This window comes from Rhinatrema bivittatum, chromosome 2 (genome assembly GCF_901001135.1).
Source record: "Rhinatrema bivittatum chromosome 2, aRhiBiv1.1, whole genome shotgun sequence".
In the NCBI taxonomy this organism is placed as follows: domain Eukaryota; kingdom Metazoa; phylum Chordata; class Amphibia; order Gymnophiona; family Rhinatrematidae; genus Rhinatrema; species Rhinatrema bivittatum.
This window is the reverse complement of record NC_042616.1, coordinates 616047684-616066438: the sequence shown is the minus strand read 5'-3', so window position 1 is coordinate 616066438 and position 18755 is coordinate 616047684. Positions and strand designations below refer to the sequence as shown.

The window sequence follows — 18755 nt, the reverse complement described above, 5'->3', positions numbered from 1 at the left end:
TGCAGGTGGGATGCAAATGGAGTCAGAGTCCAGGCAGTGGTCAGTATCAGTCAGAGTTCAATCATAGTCAGTGTCCAGGCATTGGTCAGTGGCAGGCAGAGTTGGTATCCAGCAGTAGTCACTGGTGGGCAGAAGGTAAGCAGAGTCGGAGTCCAAGCAGAAGTCAAAGCCAGAAGTCCATCCAAGGGAGACAAGGAATGAGGAGGAGAATGAAAGATGAGGAACCATACAGCAGGAGCGAGGACAAGAAGGACAGATGAGAAGGGAGGTTGACCACGAAGAAGACAGGAACTCAAAGCATGGACCAAACTGCCAACAGGGAACCAGGAACAAGACACAGAACTCAGGAACAGGAAACAGGAGCACAAGGAACACAGGAATGCTGGGACACAGAAATGCAGGAACACAGGAACGCTGAGGCAATGCGCACACTTCAGAGAAGTCAACCTATTGCTGAGGTATTGGTGGAGCGCTGGAGGGCGCCTTTTATACAGAACAGGTCCCAACATCATCAAAGGGTACCGTTGGGATTTTTCAATCATGGGCCATTAAAAAGGCAACAAGTCTGGCATGCATGCGCCTAGGGGAAGCCTGGAACATCTGGCAGTGATGTCCCTCAAATCTGCACATCGGGCCTGTTCAGATCTGAGGGTCTGCCTCAATGGGGAATCCTTGGTGCGGCTCAGAGCTGGAGGTAAGAGCAGTGGTCCATGGGACAGGCCCGCGGACCACCGAGCATAGCAGTACCCCCCTTTCAAAGCCCCTCTCTGAGGGTCTGTGCTTCTTGAGATGTGCAGCATGAAATTCTTTTAAAAGATTATCATCCAAGATATTGAAGGCAGGCTCCCAAGTATTTTCCTTAGGGTCGTATCCATTACAAGCAATAAGATACTCCTATTTCTTACCCTGACACTGTTATGGTTAATGGTGTTTGGGTGGATCCTTGGACATTGTGGCAGCTGACCACGCCCATGGGGGGCAGTCCCGTGAGGGACCACAGTGTCAGGCTAAACTCTGGACAGACAAACACCGATTTGAATCTTTTATTAAACAGTTTATGGAACCACCAGAGGTGGCAGTAGTGAGTAGTGGTTGTAAAGCCCGGCTGGGTGCGTCTCTCACAGAACGCTGGAACAGCAGATCCTCTGTAGAGCAGTGCTGTAGTGGAAAGAGACTGAGATTTATGAGCACACAATAAGATTAGCATTCAGAGTCCCAAATAGAAATAGGAGAGCTCCGAGACAGGAAGAGCAGGCCCTTGAGGAGCGAGTACCTGATCCCTTAGAGCAGAGAGACTCACTAGCAGTAGCAGAGATTCCACTAGACGAGAGGTCTGGCACCGGAGCAAAGAGCAGGCCCTCGAGGAGCGAGTACCTGATTCCGGTGAAGCAGTACTGTAGAGAGAGATGTTTTCTGTACTCACTGATGGTGACTGTCAGTTAGTTCTTCCAAGTAGTAGGGTAGAAGGTAGAGGTAGGTAGCAGGCAGCGACACAGGGAACATGGGCCCTCGAGGAATGAGTACCGGTTTCCTGATAGCACCTGAAAGAAGCAGAGAGGCCCCCGAGGAGTGGGTACCCCGTAAGCGACCCCGAAGGGTAGTAAGAGTTCCAGATAGAGCTAGAGTGGCAGAATAGCTTAGGAACGGAGAGCGAATCCCATCCGTATGAATCCTATTCATAAGAATCCTGTTGCTAACTCAATGAGCTAGCAAATACTGTAGGCAGATATATCCTGGAGACGTGATGTCAGAACAGGGGACGTCTCTGAGGTTCGCGCCAATGTGGAAATAAAGATGAGGGCGGCATGCGCGCACCCTAGAGGTACCTTGAAGTAGAATGGTGGGAGGCAGCACTAAAGCTGGTCCGGGGATGCCGGAGAGGACGACAAGAAGATGCCGCGGTGGCCATCAGTCCAAGGTGAGCAGGAGAAGCCGCAAGTAGAGAGAGGTAGGCGGGGCGAAGCCATCAAAGACCGATGGCCGCAACAAACACCTAGAGTCCAGAGCTTCTTTTACCTCATATATCTTTGTATCTTCAGAGGTCACTTCTTGAGGCTAGGGAGGTTTTCTGGAGAGCCAAGATTACTGGCTTCAGGAGAGAAACATGAAATACATTATGAATACCCAGGATGAAGGATAGTTGAAGTTGGTACGTCATGGGTCCAGGTTGGCAAATAATGGGAAATGGGCCAATGTAGTGAGGAGCAAATCTCATGGAAGGCACCTGGAGGCATATGTGGCACATGCTCAGCCACACCTTCTCGCTGGGTTTAAACTATGGAGCGGGTCTCTGATGGGCATTGGTTAATCTTTTGGCCTTTTCCAAGACTTGCTGGAGCATTTTATTAGTACGGGTCCAAAGGTCTTGCAATTTCTATGCTGACAATTGGGCTGCTGGAGATGGAACTACCAATGGAAGCAGCAATGGAGGCAAGGGTTGCCTCCCATGGACTATCTGAAAAGGTGAAGACCCTGTGGCAGTACAGATGTGAGAGTTTGAGAAAACTCTGCCCTTGGCAGAAGGGAATGCCCAGTGTCCTGACATTCATTAGCATAAGCTCTGAGGAACCTCTTGAGGGCGTGACTGGTACATTTGGATTAGCCATTTCCCTGAGGATGGTAAGCTGTTGTGAAGTCCAGGGAAATGCCAAATCTCTTACAGAGTCATCCCAGTATCTTGCTGTGAACTGTGCATCACGGTCGGGCATGATGTGTTTGGGCAGTCCGTGCAAGCGTAAAATATGTTGAGTGCAAAAATGTGCTAACTCATGAGCCACGGTTAGCTCAGGAAGTGGAATGAAATGAGCCATTTAGAGAAGCGGTCAACTGCGACCCAGATAATCATGGAGCCTTTAGAGAGGGAGAGATCCACTATTAAGTCAGGGGCAAGTGGGTCCAGGGTTCTCTGGAGACTGGCAATGGCTATTACAGCCCCCAGGGTCATCCCAACAAGGCTTTCTTCTGTGTGCAGGTGGGACAGGAATCCACATAAGGATGGACATCTCATTGCATCTGAGGCCATCAATAATACTATTGAAGTAGGATGAGAGTCCGAGTTTGACCAGGGTGACCTGAGAATGAGAGTCATGGGAACATCTCTGGAATAGCTGCCTTCACGCCATCAACCTCCTTCTCACAAGTCTCTGCCTCGTTCTCAATACGTCCAAGACCGAACTGCTAATCATTTCCCCTAATGATAACAACATACTAGCCATCAATACTAAAATACCTCTAGTAAATCAAGTGAGAGACCTTGGAGCCTTCCTAGACTCCAGAATGAATTTTAAAAAATTCATCAACAACACCACCAAAGAAGGCTTTTACAAACTACAGGTATTAAAACAACTTAGACCTCTCCTTCACTTTCATGACTACCGTTCGGTCCTTCAAGCCATACTATTCTCAAAGATAGACTATTGTAATGCGCTGTTACTTGGTCTCCCGGCCTCTTCTACCAAATCTCTTCAAATGCTGCAAAACGCCACAGTCAGGATCCTCACAAACTCCCGCCGCATGGACCACATCACCCCGATTCTAAAAATACTTCACTGGCTACCCATTCGCTACAGAATTCTCTTCAAGACACTTACTATTATCCACAAACCTTATTTCAAGAATCCTCGCTCCAACTTACCATACCCCTCAAACCACACTCCTCTGCAAGACCCACCAGATCTGCATATAGAGATTCCCTCCAAGTTCCCCCCAAAAAATCCATTTTTCACAACTCTATTGAAAAACGGGCACTATCAACTGCTGGACTGCTTCACTGGAACTCCCTCCCGCCAGATCTCCGCCAGGAACATTGCCATATCACGTTCAGAAAAAAATTAAAAACTTGGCTGTTCGCCCAAGCTTACCCCTAAAAAAAAAGCCTCAGGGTCACCCTCACAGTCTCTTACCTCACGGATGCGTCCATTTCCGCAACTCAAAGGAACTGTTGCCCGACTAATTGCACTATCTTATAATTTGCTTAATTTCATATACACTATGTAAATTTGTAAATTTGCTTAATTTTCATATATACTAGGTAAATTTGTACATAATTCTTATCCTGTAAGCACCCTCTCCTAAGAACATAAGAACATAAGAAAATGCCATACTGGGTCAGACCAAGGGTCCATCAAGCCCAGCATCCTGTTTCCAACAGTGGCCAATCCAGGCCACAAGAACCTGGCAAGTACCCAAAAACTAAGTCTATTCCATGTAACCATTGCTAATGGCAGTGGCTATTCTCTAAGTGAACTTAATAGCAGGTAATGGACTTCTCCTCCAAGAACTTATCCAATCCTTTTTTAAACACAGCTATACTAACTGCACGAACCACATTCTCTGGCAACAAATTCCAGAGTTTAATTGTGCGTTGAGTAAAAAAGAACTTTCTCCGATTAGTTTTAAATGTGCCCCATGCTAACTTCATGGAGTGCCTCCTAGTCTTTCTACTATCCGAAAGAGTAAATAACCGATTCACATCTACCCGTTCTAGACCTCTCATGATTTTAAACACCTCTATCATATCCCCCCTCAGTCGTCTCTTCTCCAAGCTGAAAAGTCCTAACCTCTTTAGTCTTTCCTCATAGGGGAGTTGTTCCATTCCCCTTATCATTTTGGTAGCCCTTCTCTGTACCTTCTCCATCGCAATTATATCTTTTTTGAGATGCGACGACCAGAATTGTACACAGTATTCAAGGTGCGGTCTCACCATGGAGCGATACAGAGGCATTATGACATTTTCCGTTTTATTCATCATTCCTTTTCTAATAATTCCCAACATTCTGTTTGCTTTTTTGACTGCCGCAGCACACTGCACCGACGATTTCAATGTGTTATCCACTATGACACCTAGATCTCTTTCTTGGGTTGTAGCACCTAATATGGAACCCAACATTGTGTAATTATAGCATGGGTTATTTTTCCCTATATGCATCACCTTGCACTTATCCACATTAAATTTCATCTGCCATTTGGATGCCCAATTTTCCAGTCTCACAAGGTCTTCCTGCAATTTATCACAATCTGCTTGTGATTTAACTACTCTAAACAATTTTGTGTCATCTGCAAATTTGATTATCTCACTCATCGTATTTCTTTCCAGATCATTTATAAATATATTGAACAGTAAGGGTCCCAATACAGATCCTCCTCCTTTTGCCTTTCTCTCCAGTTAGAATTTGTTTAACTTAACTTTTAAAATTTGTTAGAATTTGTTTAACCTATTTTTTCTCTAACAGCCTGGTTCTACATTCCCTGTTATAATGTAACTTTTGTTGTTGTTTGCTCTGTTAACTGGTTACCCCTAGTTTACTGTAAACCGGTACGATAAGACCTGGTCTTGACCATCGGTATATGAAAAGAATTTAAATAAATAAATAAAAAACAAACTGACCTCTAAAGCCTACTGGTAGCCAGGGTGAAACATTGAGTGCTTGAGATAATAGTGTCCCAAGGATGTAAACCTGACACTAACCTAGCTGCAGTATTCTGGACAAGCTGTAATCATGCCAGATGCTTCTTCGGTAAACCCACTAAAAGTGAATTCCAATAAACAACCCAGTTCATCGCAAAAGCAAGAAGATTTAAAAGGAATGCAGATGGAATGGTTGATATAGATGAAACATATAATCTCACTACAGATTATATATGGAGGATCATATACATACTATCCATAAGCATACCTAAAATACATACTTCATTAGTTCGTTTTTATTTTTTACTTAATTAATCACCTTTCTTCCATGCCCTGCAACATTAATACTGGCCTATCAACATGAACAGAGGGCTTTATAACTCACAAATAGTCTGTTTTACTAGCATTAAGTTTTAACATATTCTCTGACATCCACAAGCAAATTTTTCTCAAGTAAGTGTTTATTCGAGACACTGCTTCCACTCTATTAGGTTCCTGTTCCAGATACAGCTGTATATCAGCAACATACAATGGCTTGCAAAAGTATTTGATCCCCTGAAAAGTCAGCTTAGTTTAAGAGCATTCTGGTTTGCAATAAACATACTGTCTGGAACAATCTGTGTAAGTGTCATTTCTAATCCACACAAATCTGCTGACTTTTCAGGGGGTCAAATACTTTTGCAAGCCACTGTGTAGCTAGAAATGAAATCCCTCAGATCTGATGAGTCCTGTCAAAGGCTGAATATATAAACAGATTTTCCATTCTTTCTTTTCTGATTAACCCAGAGTGCCTCCTCCTTACCTCATAAGCCTTGCAATTCTGTTGCTTTAATATTTTTTTAATATTATATTAGTGTTACTCTGCCTCCCTTTCTTCCTAAGCAGTTCTTCTTGAATAGATTGTAGTCCGGTATAACTGTATCCCAATCATGGTTTTCCAAGTACCAAGTCTCTGTGGCAGCTACTACATCTAGGTAAGCTTTTTCCATGACTGCCTTTACATCCTGTACTTTATTCCCCATACTATGAGCATTGAGCATTAGTGTGCCTAGCATTCCAGATATTGCCCTTTTTTTCTCCATTTCTATACAAGTCTGAGGACTTTCACTTACATTAGAACTTTGTTCACCGATCCCCAATGATCCTAGTTTAAAACCTTCCTCAGTAGGCTTGACAATCTGTGTTGGAAGATTCTGTGCCTCTTCTTCAACAGATGGACCTCAATTTATATGCAGAAGCAGCTATTTTATAAAGCTTGCGCATATACAGTTTGGAAAATACTTGCACACGTATTTGAAATCACTAGTTCGCCAATATTTCTGCCACCTCACCCAGTCCATCTCCAGTTCTCCTAGATCCTCTACCACTTCACTCTGAATCTCCATCAGTTCGCCAGACTTCCCACCCAAAAACAGCAGGTAATACACTAGTCCAATTTTGCTTGCACCAGTCAATTAGCGGGTGTAAAAAGGACAAATAAGCTTGGTAATGTATACGCGCATATCTCTTACAAAATAGTAACTACCATGTGTACTGTACTCAACCCTGGAGATCCCATAGCCTGCCCCTTTTTTTCCCTTCGTAAATACACAAAATGGAAAATATGCACATACTCTTGACATTTATAAACTAGCGCATACCCAACTGCATAGTGCTTGCACACATATATGCTATTTTTATGCACAAAAACCCCTTTGAAAACCTACTCCTCATATATTACTTGGTAACTATTATTATTTTATGCATCTATGTAGGCACATTTACAGATGAATTTTAAAAGCTCTGCATGCGCCAAAACCAGGAGATACGCACGTGTCTCAGGCCAGCGAGTGCTGAGCAGATTTTAAAAGCCACCCGAGTACGCGTGTATCTCCCGCTACCCCACACAAAACATTTTCTCACAAAAGGGGGCGGGGCATGGGCATTCCTAAATTTCTCAATCAAACCAAGCACATAAAAGACTTATGCGCACAAAGGCTCATCGGGGTCTCCTACCGTGTAACTTTACCACTGCTATGGATGGCAATGTAAGTCCTAAAATCAAAAAATGTAAAGAGGTGAGTGGGGTTTTAAGGGTCAGGGCTAACAGGGAGGCCATTTAAACTAGGGGTGTTAGGAAGTCCTATCCCTGGGCGAACTGGAAACGAACTGGAAAAATGGCTAATTTTATTATTTTATTTATTTTAATTTTATATACCGGAATTCCCTGTATGCAATACAAATCAGTCTGGTTTACAAGTAACGAAAAGGTTGCCCTGGTCGGGGAGGTTAGACCGGGGTTTTTTACATAGAACATTGAACAATAACAATCAACCATTGAACATTATTACAAGGAACATTGAAAGTAACAATAATATTTAACCAAATAACAAATAATCTTATTCATGTATTGAATAGTATGTATGTGTTCAACTTTTTTTTTCAAGCAACTTTAGTAGCGTATATGGTCTGCAGTAAGCGGTTATATAAAGGGTGAATATGACTGTTAAATAGACATGCGAATAGCAAGTACGGGTATGAAATTGAGTGTTAAGGTGTTAGTGACACCCTGCAATGGTTGTGCATTGGTGGCACATCCCTTATTAAATTCCCCCACTTATGTGCTACAGCCGGCATTTGTGGGCATATGCGTGCATACATTATAAATTTGTGCGCACATGTATACATGTTCAGCCTATTTTATAACATGTATGCATATACACACATATGTTATAAAATGGCCATGTCCTTTTATACAAGACGGCATTCACGCACTGCTTTTACAATTTAGGGTCGGATTTTAAAAGAGTTACGCATGTAACTGGCCTTACGCGCACCGGGCGCGTCTAAGTCCTGGGGCTTTACAAAAGGGGCGGTCTGGGGTGGGGCAGGGGTGGGGCCAGAGGCCTCCAACAGAGCGGCCATTGCTGCTGTGTCGGAGGATCGCATGCCAGCAAGCTGCCGCCGCGCGCAACTTGCGCCTGCCCAGAGGCAGGTGCAGAAGGTAAGATAATGAAGGGGTTAGAGTAGGGCTAGGGGAGGAAAAGTTTAGGGGAAGGGGTGGGAAGGTTAGGTTAGGGGTAAGGGAACGGGGAAAGGTAGCGCAGCTTGGTGCACACAAGGTGCACAATTGTGCACCCCCTTGCGCGCACCGACCCCTGATTTTATAGCTTGCGTACACCTGCACGCGCAAGCTATAAAATCAGGCGTACATGTGCGCACGCTGGGTAGCACGCGCACATGTAGGCCGCGCGTGCTTCTTTTAAAATCTACCCCTTAGCTTTTAATTTGGAGCACTGTATCAATCTTCTTCTTGTTCCCTGTTGGAATCACGTTTCTTGTTACTATGCTGGACTGTATTGAGTTAGCTAGTACTGAACTAGTTTGAGCTACTAGGGCTTTTGTGCTACTCTGTAATGCTCTGTTTTCATGCATACTTGTTTCCTGTTTCTGTGTGAATTAAGTTGCTGGTTTCTTTCAGCTCCATTTTACCTTGCTAATAAAAGCACTGCTGTTTATTGCTTTTGAGAAGAAGAAACCTCTCTGTCTTGTTTGTTTGTCTTTAGAAGGCATTCTCGTATGTAAACAAACTCTGTTGTGCCATAGATCTCTCACAGTCCCTTATAGGTTTAGGCTTAGCACTTGAGGTTATTAGTATCATCTCTATGATAGATAAAAATGAATTGCCACATGAAAGCAATGTCAATACAGGAATCCCATTCTCTGTGACTGAGGAGAACAGCGACAGTAGCAGAAGCAGTGGAGGACAGCGAAATATAAATACCACCAGGCACACTCTCATCCACCTGGTGTGGACACAGCAGAACCAAGGGGAGGGAGCTGCAGGGAGAGTGGGGCAGCAGTGGGCATCCTTATACACTCAGCATAGACACAGATAAGTGTAAACTCTGGGGAAGAGAGGGCAGGGCCAGGGCACAGAAATAAAACTCAGAGCCTAAGTTACTTGGACTCCGTGATTGGTTATATATGTACTGACATGAATAAATGAAAACTGGGTAGAGGTATTCATAAACACAGCTCAGGTTGTTAATTACATCACTGGCTTTTAGAGACAGTTCAGAATATGAAATCATACGGCCACAGGCAACCCTCAATGCCATTAACAGACATTAAAAATAGATAAGTATCACTACAAAGATAGCACCATAGAACTTGGAAAGGTATTTCAAACTATGCTTTGATATATATAATTTATTGAGAAATATATATTTGCAACGGACATTTAAATACAAAAATTATATCTAATTACCACTGGCATAATTTCATAATGATGTCTGCTGTTACAGTGTTCCAGTAAATCTTTCCTCTCAAGGTTGGACTCAGGACAGAGGGGGCACTTAAATGTGGGACGTACTCTACAAGAGAAAAACCAAGCAAGTTATGCCGCGTCAGAAAGGATGCTGCTGCTGGCAGAGATGTTTCTGAAAGATAACGTTCTACCTTCTTTATTTTCAGCTCACTGTGACAATAAGTTCCTCACGATTCCAACACTGTACTCAAGGGGTCTGTCTGTTAAAGTTTCATTTTGGAAAGTCAAAAAATCTCATATTTTCAAGACATTAAAATATTCTCATGTTTTTAAAACTCTAATAATAAAATCCCATTTGTTTAAGGAAAACAAAACAATTAAGATGTCAAATGCTTCTTACTGGAAAGTTTTTGGAAATAAAGTCCCATTAAACTGAAGCTAACTGATTCCTCCATTATTGATCTGGTATATATTAAATTACACAAAGCCAATATATTTGACAGGTTGATGCATGTTCCCACTCATAGGAGTTATATATACTGGAAGAAGCTAAATTGGCCAGATCAGTTGGTGTAAAACCCACTCTCTCTAGGCTATGTGAGAGATACATATTGCAGAGAAAGATTGAATATGGCTACTTAGTTAGTTTGTGGACTAAGGTGACTTGTCTCTACTAGAGCCAGCCTTCTGGTTACCTATCTTACCAAACCTTCATAAAGGTAAAATATTCCACAACATACTTATTTTTGGTCTCATATTGTTATCATCTTGAGAGAGAGTACACAGTTTCCTTAATCTGCATATAGACCCTATAGATAAAGCGGGTCCTTAAATCACCATGAGAATTAAGGGATGAATGCAGTATGGCATAAATCTAATAAGGTTTCGGGATCTCATCATTCATTTAATGCAGGGCTTCCCAAACCTGTCCTGGGGACCCTACGGCCAGTTGGGTTTTCAGGATATCCACAATGAATATGCAGGAGATAAATGTGCCTATACTGAGTCACCATGATATACAAATGTATCTCCTGCATATTCATTGTGGAAATCCTGAAAACCCGACTGGCTTTGGGGCCCCCAGGACAGGTTTGGGAAGCCCTGCATTAAAGGATAACCATCACTAACTGAGATATCTAAATGCAGAGTAATATTGTTTCAGGTCGAGAAGGTTTACGGGTAACTTAACCTTGTACAGAAAATTTGTAAACCCTTCTGTGATATATTTGTGGCATAGTCTTGCAAGCCAAAAACAGTTTTGAGTCTTGATAATGAATGAATGTGTGGCCAAAGAGTCTTATTGCATAGTAAACCTCATACCATGTGCATGAGATCACACTTTTGGCAACCCATATGTACTGTCCGTTTTCCATGAAACTACACAAACTACTTTCCTCTGGCAAGATTATGGTAGCCATAAATATTCTTGAAATGGAACAGTAAGATTGAAACTAGAGATGTGCATTCGTTTTTGCCGAATTGGAAAATTGCAACGAAATTGTCCAATTCAGCATGTTTCAGGGAGCCCGAAAAAAAATCAGGGATTTTCCTGTTTTTTCGCAAAAATTCGTTTTTCCGATTAGTGCGCACTAACGGGAGTCAGTGCGCGCTAACTCCCCATTAGTGCGCGCTAAGTCCTGTTAGTGCGCACTAACAAAAAGTAACAAAAACTAACAAAATCTAACGGTTTTTGTTAGTGCGCACTAACGGGGAGTTAGTGTGCGCTAACTGGGAGTTAGCCGCGCACTAACTAAAAATCGATTTTTCGCGAAAAAAAAGACCCGAACCGAAACAAAACGACATTTTCCATGGCGGCCGAAAAACGAAGAACGACACGAACACAAAAACGATGCACATCTCTAGTAATATCATTGCAGGAATGTTCTGCATAGTTGAACCTTGCAAAGTGGGAAGATACATGAATTTCCTGAAAATAGTGTTTATGAAATTGTCATTTTAGAAAATATATACATGTAGCAGAGTATCTTGTGGTTCAGTGTGTTCTGCCCGAACAAATACTGAATGAGGGCCAGTAGTAACCCCAGATGATGTGACTTTCTTCTATCTGGGGTAGAAAGAAAAAATTTGGTTGAAAGGTTCATGCACTTCAGAAGGGACTAGGTTTTCCCCATAGATTTTACTGAAGACCATTCCAGCAGTAGCAGGTTTATGGGGGTCTAGTGGTTTTGGTGATTGATAGGATGGTTCATCCCCTAAGGAATGAATCAGTGGTGCAATGTTAGGAAAAGGAGGACTGCTAGAGGCCTGAGGGGTGTCGTGGATGAGGAAGCTGGAGACAGGAAGTAAGAGGCTGCTTGCTCTCTGGGCTCTGGGATAGGAGAAGGCAAGTGTCCTTGTCTCCTGTCCACTGAGAGAGAGAGTGCCCTGATTTTCTCATCCGGTTGGAGGGCAAGTACAAGAGAAATTCAGCCAAAGGACTCTGGAGGGTTTCTTTTCCTAAGTTTCATGGGAGAAAAGAGACTCGTCTGTAAGACTGAATGTACCATCAGGTGTTTGCTACTGTTTGCTTTGGAAAGAGGACCTTTGAATTCTGAGAGGGTATCTGGGGAGAAGGAGACCATTAGGAGTAAAGGGAAGACCCACTTTCCACAGTGCATGAGGATTAGCATTTTGAGATTGTGTACTATGTAAGAAGCTGTTTTTCTACTTTACGTATTTTGGACTATCTCTATTTTATTTATACCTGCTGGACTTATATTTATCTTCAGTAAACTTTATTCTTGTTTTGGAACACAGCACTTGATGCAAGGATTGTTTTATCTGAATGTGATTCCCTGGGAGCTACAGGTTATCCTGTCCTCCATAGTACAAAGTGTGTGTGTGTATGTCGGGGGAGGTCAAGACACTGCAATAAGTTGTCACTGCTCAGCAATCTCTGAAGTCAGAGCAGAGGAAGATAGGGAACTGGGGAGAGTCTACCTACTGTAATGGGAGGTACAACCCCATTACTCAGTTTAAAGGGGAGTGAAGCAAAAGAGAAAGTCAGTATAGACAAAACATGGGATGAGGGAGGGGATGACTACACCTCCCAGAGGGCCACAGGGCTAAGGGAAAAGGAAGTTGCGCAAGGCCAGGAACCAGGTTGGTGACCTGATTATGAGGGAGCTATTGGACATACAAAGCTGGTGGGGAAACCAAACGGAGGAAGGCAGCATTGGGAGAGGAGGGGAAGTGACTGGTATGTGATGGCAGTGGGTGGAGAAGGAAAGGTTGAGGTTCTTGATACAGAAATGTGAGTTATTTAGCTTTCATATTTCCTACAAAGGGGTAGGTGGCAATCCTCCCCAGCTAGGGAGACGTAAACCGGGCTGGGGGCAGGGCAGGGCAGCCAGTTTCGAACTGCCATATAGTAATTAATTGTGTTGACGACAAGACTGAACTGTTGTGCATTTAACTACTGGGGCTGGGGAAAGACAGCCCGCACTGAACTGCTGCGCATTTAAAATATCAGGGCTGGGGCAAGACAGCAGGGATTGGCTGTCTGCAAATGATGGTACAGCAAGGGAGAAACTAGTGCTAATCAGGACTCGACTGTGCTTCTAGCCCCATTCCGGCTCCGTTGGTCATAGGATCCTACAGAGGGAACTAGCCTGTGGAAGTGCAAGCAGCGGAATTCGACCCCAGCGGGTTCCTGCACTACATATATGCATTTTCTGCATTTACACAAAATAAGAACTCCAAGACAATCCATACTGAAAAGAGCATACTTCTGAATGCAGGAAAATTAGAGAAAAGTATGGATAAGAAAACAGTATGTTTGTGCTCAGAGAGGGAAGTAGAAAGGCGAGAGAAAAAAAAGACTCATTTCTACTATACTTGTTGGTTGTAGATTTAGGAAATGTTCATACAAAGAACATCACACTGAAGAGGAGGGTTGAACCAATAAAGTCCCCCTGTAAAACAGCAACATGCTCAACCCATGACAATGAATTGTTTTGTGACATCACCGAGTGAATGCAAGTGAAAACTGAATTGTTGATTAACAAGCTCTTGTCACACACCAATCTTTACAGACCACTGAGTAAGTCATTATGGGGGTAATTTTCAAAACTGTCCATATTGGTACAAAGGCTGCAGGTACTTTTACCAATGGGCTTTGTACCAGTTTTTAAAGGGAAAGCAGGAGCAGATGTTCCCTTTGCAAATTGCCTTGGGAACAAATATCCACTGATATTTGCAGCTGCTTTTTTCTGTAGGTTCTTGTGCTGAGGAAAAACAAATCCGTATGACTTTGAAAATGCAAAACTACATGCGTTGTTGCCTCCCTGACCTAACCCCCATCCTCGGGAATGCCTCAACACCAATGGGGGTTGCATGGCAACACACACAGTTTCAAACTGCCAATTTGTCAAGGTAAATTGGCATTTAGCCAGGCAAATAGCTTTCAAAACATGCCCACCCCATTATGAAATACCCTCTCCTTGCGATAACAGCTTTGCAAGTAACTTTGTAATGCAGAGGAAGAAAGAGGGATTGGCAGTACCTGCTTTTAACATCCACTTTTCGGTAGTCTCAGTTTAAAACAAAAAATAAAAATGGAGGAAAATGCACAGAAAAACTCCCAAAGAGTTTCCCAGGATATCATACATTTTTCATTGATTAGTCTTCATAAACTCCAAAAACCTTTGGGTTCTCTCAATACACAGTTGTAATTTTTTTTTTTTTTTTTTTATAGGGGATACAACCAAACTGTGCTTTCCTGGGTGCTGGATGGCGATTAATGTTGAAAAATCAGTTACAGGTCACTTAGAATAACATTACTAGCCGCATAGTAGGAAAAAGGATTAAATTTGATTACTTACCTCCTATTCTCTTGAAACGAATGAAACGTAGACAAATCATTTAGGCTATCACTATCGGATGTTTCGGTACTATTACTGAAAACATTTATAGTCAATATAGAGGAGCAGAGAAAAACAGAAACACGTTTAGGAGAAAAAAACAGTTTAGTTAGTGACTCCTTTTTAGAAGAACAGGAAATTGCCTAAGAGAATAAATATGCAGTTGTGAAATCAATAGAAATAGAAGTTAAAAGGACAAGTTTTATCCCCTACAAGACAGAAACTTTAGCATCCAGCCAGGTGAAAGTGCCTTCCTGGCTGAATACTAGTTTAAACAATAGTGCGCTAGCAAACTATCTTCCAAATCATGTTCCGCAATTGTCAGGAAATGATAAAGTCAATTGATCTTCTCTTTTAACAAAACAGAGAGAGAGCAGAACTTGGCAACAACTCATTGGGAACAAAACTGATATAGGCAGGAGCTGAGGAGGGCCAATTTGAACTGGTTTACTGGGAAATGGCTATATTTTTTTCTTTCATAAACTATCATCCAACCAATAAGGAAGCCGTGCCTGACTGGGCATTTGGGTTGCCCTTGCTTTAAGCAACTGCATGAAAGTTGACCTGTAACACATGTATTAATAAATCAGTGTTACAGTCATAATCAGTCAAGCAGCATGTTTGACAATCTCCGAAGACTGCAGGATCTGCACCCATCCCAGTTTTAAAAAAAACTCCTTATGCTGTCGCTTTGTCTGAATGTGTGTGTACACCTTATCTCCCAAACCAACCTACAGCAACCACTTTTTCAGAATAGGCTAGAAACTGGAATAAGAGTTCTCCCATAAAACCTATGGCTCCTGCCCCCAAACTGCAGAACATTACTTTTCCCCCATTAAACTTACGGATTGGCTCTGGCCCAAAACTGAAATAAAAAAAAAAGGAGGGCGACCACAGCAGCATGGGACCCTTCCAGTGCTCTGTCTGACCTCCTCCTAAGGACAGCCCTGTCCAGGGGAAGCAGTGTGACTGGACTTAAACCAGCTTATAACATGTTTTACAATTGTAGGGTTTGGTTTTGTTTTTAGGGGGGAAAAAAGTGCTCAAACAAAATTCTGTGCAATTCTTTTCCAACTTGTTGAACTCTTCATTTAGAAAACAGTGTTGACTGGTCACCCACCTGTTGCCTACAGAGTCCTGGAAGAGCTGGAGTTCTGGATGTTCTGGGACACTGCCAAATTCTTCCTGGTATTTCTTGCAGGACTTGTAATGGCGCCTCATCATGTACAATTTAACCTGCAAACAAATCTCTATACTTATTTGATTTCTTGGTAGTCAAGATTTATCACATAACTAGAACAAATTCTCCTCTGGTTCAGTGCATGTTCAACAGTTCTATTAGCCTGCAAATCACTAAAACTGCATCTCCTTGTAATTCTTTGCTTTCTTTTGTAGACTCCTCGATGAGAGGGGCTGGATCTTTCTGCAAGTTTGCTCAGAAAACAAGCGTCACTATATTCAGATCAGGTATTTTATTACCATTCAGATTTAATGCAATAAACTGCAATGTCATGCATTTGGGGCAGAGAAATCAAAAAAAAGCAGTACTTGATATAGGGTAGGGTAATAAAATTACACAAAACAGAAAATAGATCTCAAGGTTATCATATCAGATCACCTCAGGACAGCCAAATAGTGTAGCAAGGCAATGGCGAGAGCCAGAATAATGCTAGAGTGCATGGTGAGAAGTATTCCCAGTAGAAAAAGAGTTGATAATGCCTGTCAGTGAGACCTTATCTGGAGTCTTTTGTCCATTTCTGGAAGTCATATATTTTTGGAAGGGTATAGGCTGAGTGGATACAGACCAGAAGATGGTTACCAAAATAAACCTCATGAAATGAAACATGGAGGCCAATGGATTAAGTCATGTGAAATTCAGCCAATATGTTAACTCTTGCAAAACTCTGTGTTAAACACCTAGTGTATTAAAGGGCATTAATCCCAGAGTTCTGCAGGACATAGAGTAATGTCACCACTGCCAGTAATGCATCAAAGTTATTGGACATGAAAATGTGCAGCCCAATGTGGGCTGTGGAGTTCCCCCTCCTCCTGCCTGAAAAAGGATGCATTGCAAGTGAGCCCCCTACCCTTACTCCCCATCCCACACCCCCCAAACTATGGCTCCCACTGGCATCCAAGTTCACCCTCTCCACACCCAGCCAACATCATCTGAAATTATCTGATGTTTGACTGGGGCCGAAGGAAGTCGACCTCCTCCCTCTTATCTCACAGGGGCAAAAAACTCAAAATGGCATTGGCTAATCTTATGAGGTCTTTTGCCCTGCAACACAAATCAGGTTGCTTACCATGATTTGTATTAACCCCCTTTTTAATATGAATAAGCTGCTTTCAATAAATAGTGTGTACTAGACTAATGCACAAGTATATTAAGGTTAATGTAGCTTTTTAACATATGCTAACACTATGGCTGTCTTAATGCACTTGAGAAAATTAGTTCCTTAAAGAGCTAAATAGAAGGCACAAATGAGAGAGGGAAATATGATATAAAAATTCAAATACTTCAAAAGGTATTAATATTGCATATGCAGCAAGCATTTTTCATTGGAAAGGACATTTTAAGAAAAGGAATTATGGCATGTGGCTTAAAGAGTGTAGACTCAGGAGTAATATAAGGAAATATTACTTCACAGAAAAGGTAGTGGATACTTGAAACAGTCTCCCAGCGGAAATGGTGGATGCCATAACAGCAACAGAATTCAAGAAAGTTAGGATGAGCCCAGAGGATCCTTAGATGTGAGAGTACAAGGGAAAACTTAATATAAGGTAGGCTCTGTGGCATTGCATCAGGAATTGGCAGACTTGACAAAACACAGAAAATAAGAGTAATTAAAGACTGCAGGCCTAGGTCCAGGGTGTTTCTGAAAAGTTTAAACTTTAATTTGTATATAATAAGGAAAAATAAGAAATGCAAAGCCCTTTCACTGTTTTGTGACTTTAACAAGTCTCTGCTTCATTGTACTGTATCGTGTATTTTACAGCTAATCAAGCCTGCAATTCTCATACACTAAAATGTGTGTAAACCAGAACAGCACTGCACAAATTATCAGGCCGATACAGTAAGGACGCGTAAGAAAGAGTGCGGCAGTGCCGGGCGCACCCGCGTGTGCCGCACGCACAGTTTAGATCACATACCGCTCGATACAGTATTTAAATGACACGCAAATACAAGCCGCGTCCATGAACCGTCCATGAAGCGCAATCCATTTTACTGTATAGAGCGCTATACAGCGCCTATACAGTATCCTGGGTGCGCTGGTACCTGTCATTTCAAATGACATTTGAAATGACAGGTACCAGGAAGTGGATGGTTCACCTGTGCGCGCAGCTCCGATTTTCCGCCTCCTTCGGACGGGCAAGAGACGAAATTTCACGGGCAAACTTGCTCCCAGCCCCCGCTCACCTGCCCTGGCCACGGCCACGCAAGCCCCCAGCAGCAGAAGGGCGTCCATGGGTGCCGGTCTCCCGTGCGGGCGCGCTGACAGCTCCGGAGCAGCCCCAGTCCTCTCTCCCCTCCTCCCGAGCCCCCGCCGGCGAAGGTGCATGAACGCCCGCCTGTACGTGCATGAGCACATGCCGTGACCTCGGACGTCCAACCGGGCGCTCAGGTCACGGCGTGCGCTCATGCACCTTCGCTGCCTTGAGCGCCCTGTACGTGCATGAGCGCACGCCGTGACCTCGGACGTCCAGCCGGGCGCTCATGCACCTTCGCTGGCGGGGGCTGCTGGAAGCCGCCCCCTCACATGGGGAGCGCCCGATCCACCCCAGGCTGCTGAAGCTGCTCTCGCCGCCGGCTGCCCCCGGGAGGCAGGGGAGCCGCGGTGCGCGCCTCGGGAGGAGGGGAGAGAGGACTGGGGCTGCTCTGGAGCAGTTCTTGTTTCTGCTGGCAACGTATCTGTTTGTCATTCAAAAGAAAATTCACATGCAGTAAGTTTGTTACAATTTATTCACTATTTGCTTTAATAACATGTCGAGTCGTTTTCTCTCTTTTGTTCCTGGCTGACAGCTTAATAGCATCATTTCAGCTTTAGTATTGCTGCCACTTTAGTAATTATTTCTCCTTTGCAGTGAGTTTTAACACTGTTCATTTTTGAATTTCGTCTCTCTCTCTGCTAAGTTCACCACACTAACGCCAGGGTAAGGGTAGGCGGTAAATTAGCAGGTTAAAGACGCGGCAAAACAGCGGGTTAAAAAGGCGATAATCGGGCCGCACGTTACT

General features: G+C 43.2%; 1 protein-coding gene across 1 annotated transcript in view; it reads right to left on the bottom strand.

Moving 5' to 3' along the window:
- Positions 1-9667: 9667 nt before the first annotated feature.
- Positions 9668-18755, bottom strand: part of LOC115086234 (E3 ubiquitin-protein ligase RNF138-like) — a 40554-nt gene continuing 31466 nt past the window's right edge. The window contains exons 4-7 of the mRNA XM_029592694.1: positions 15639-15754; positions 14480-14554; positions 9848-9916; positions 9668-9762 (exon numbers count right to left, since the gene is read on the bottom strand). Of these exons, the coding sequence (XP_029448554.1) occupies positions 9904-9916; positions 14480-14554; positions 15639-15754 (204 nt within the window). The 3' untranslated portion in view covers positions 9668-9762; positions 9848-9903. The remainder of the gene's footprint in view (positions 9763-9847; positions 9917-14479; positions 14555-15638; positions 15755-18755) is intronic.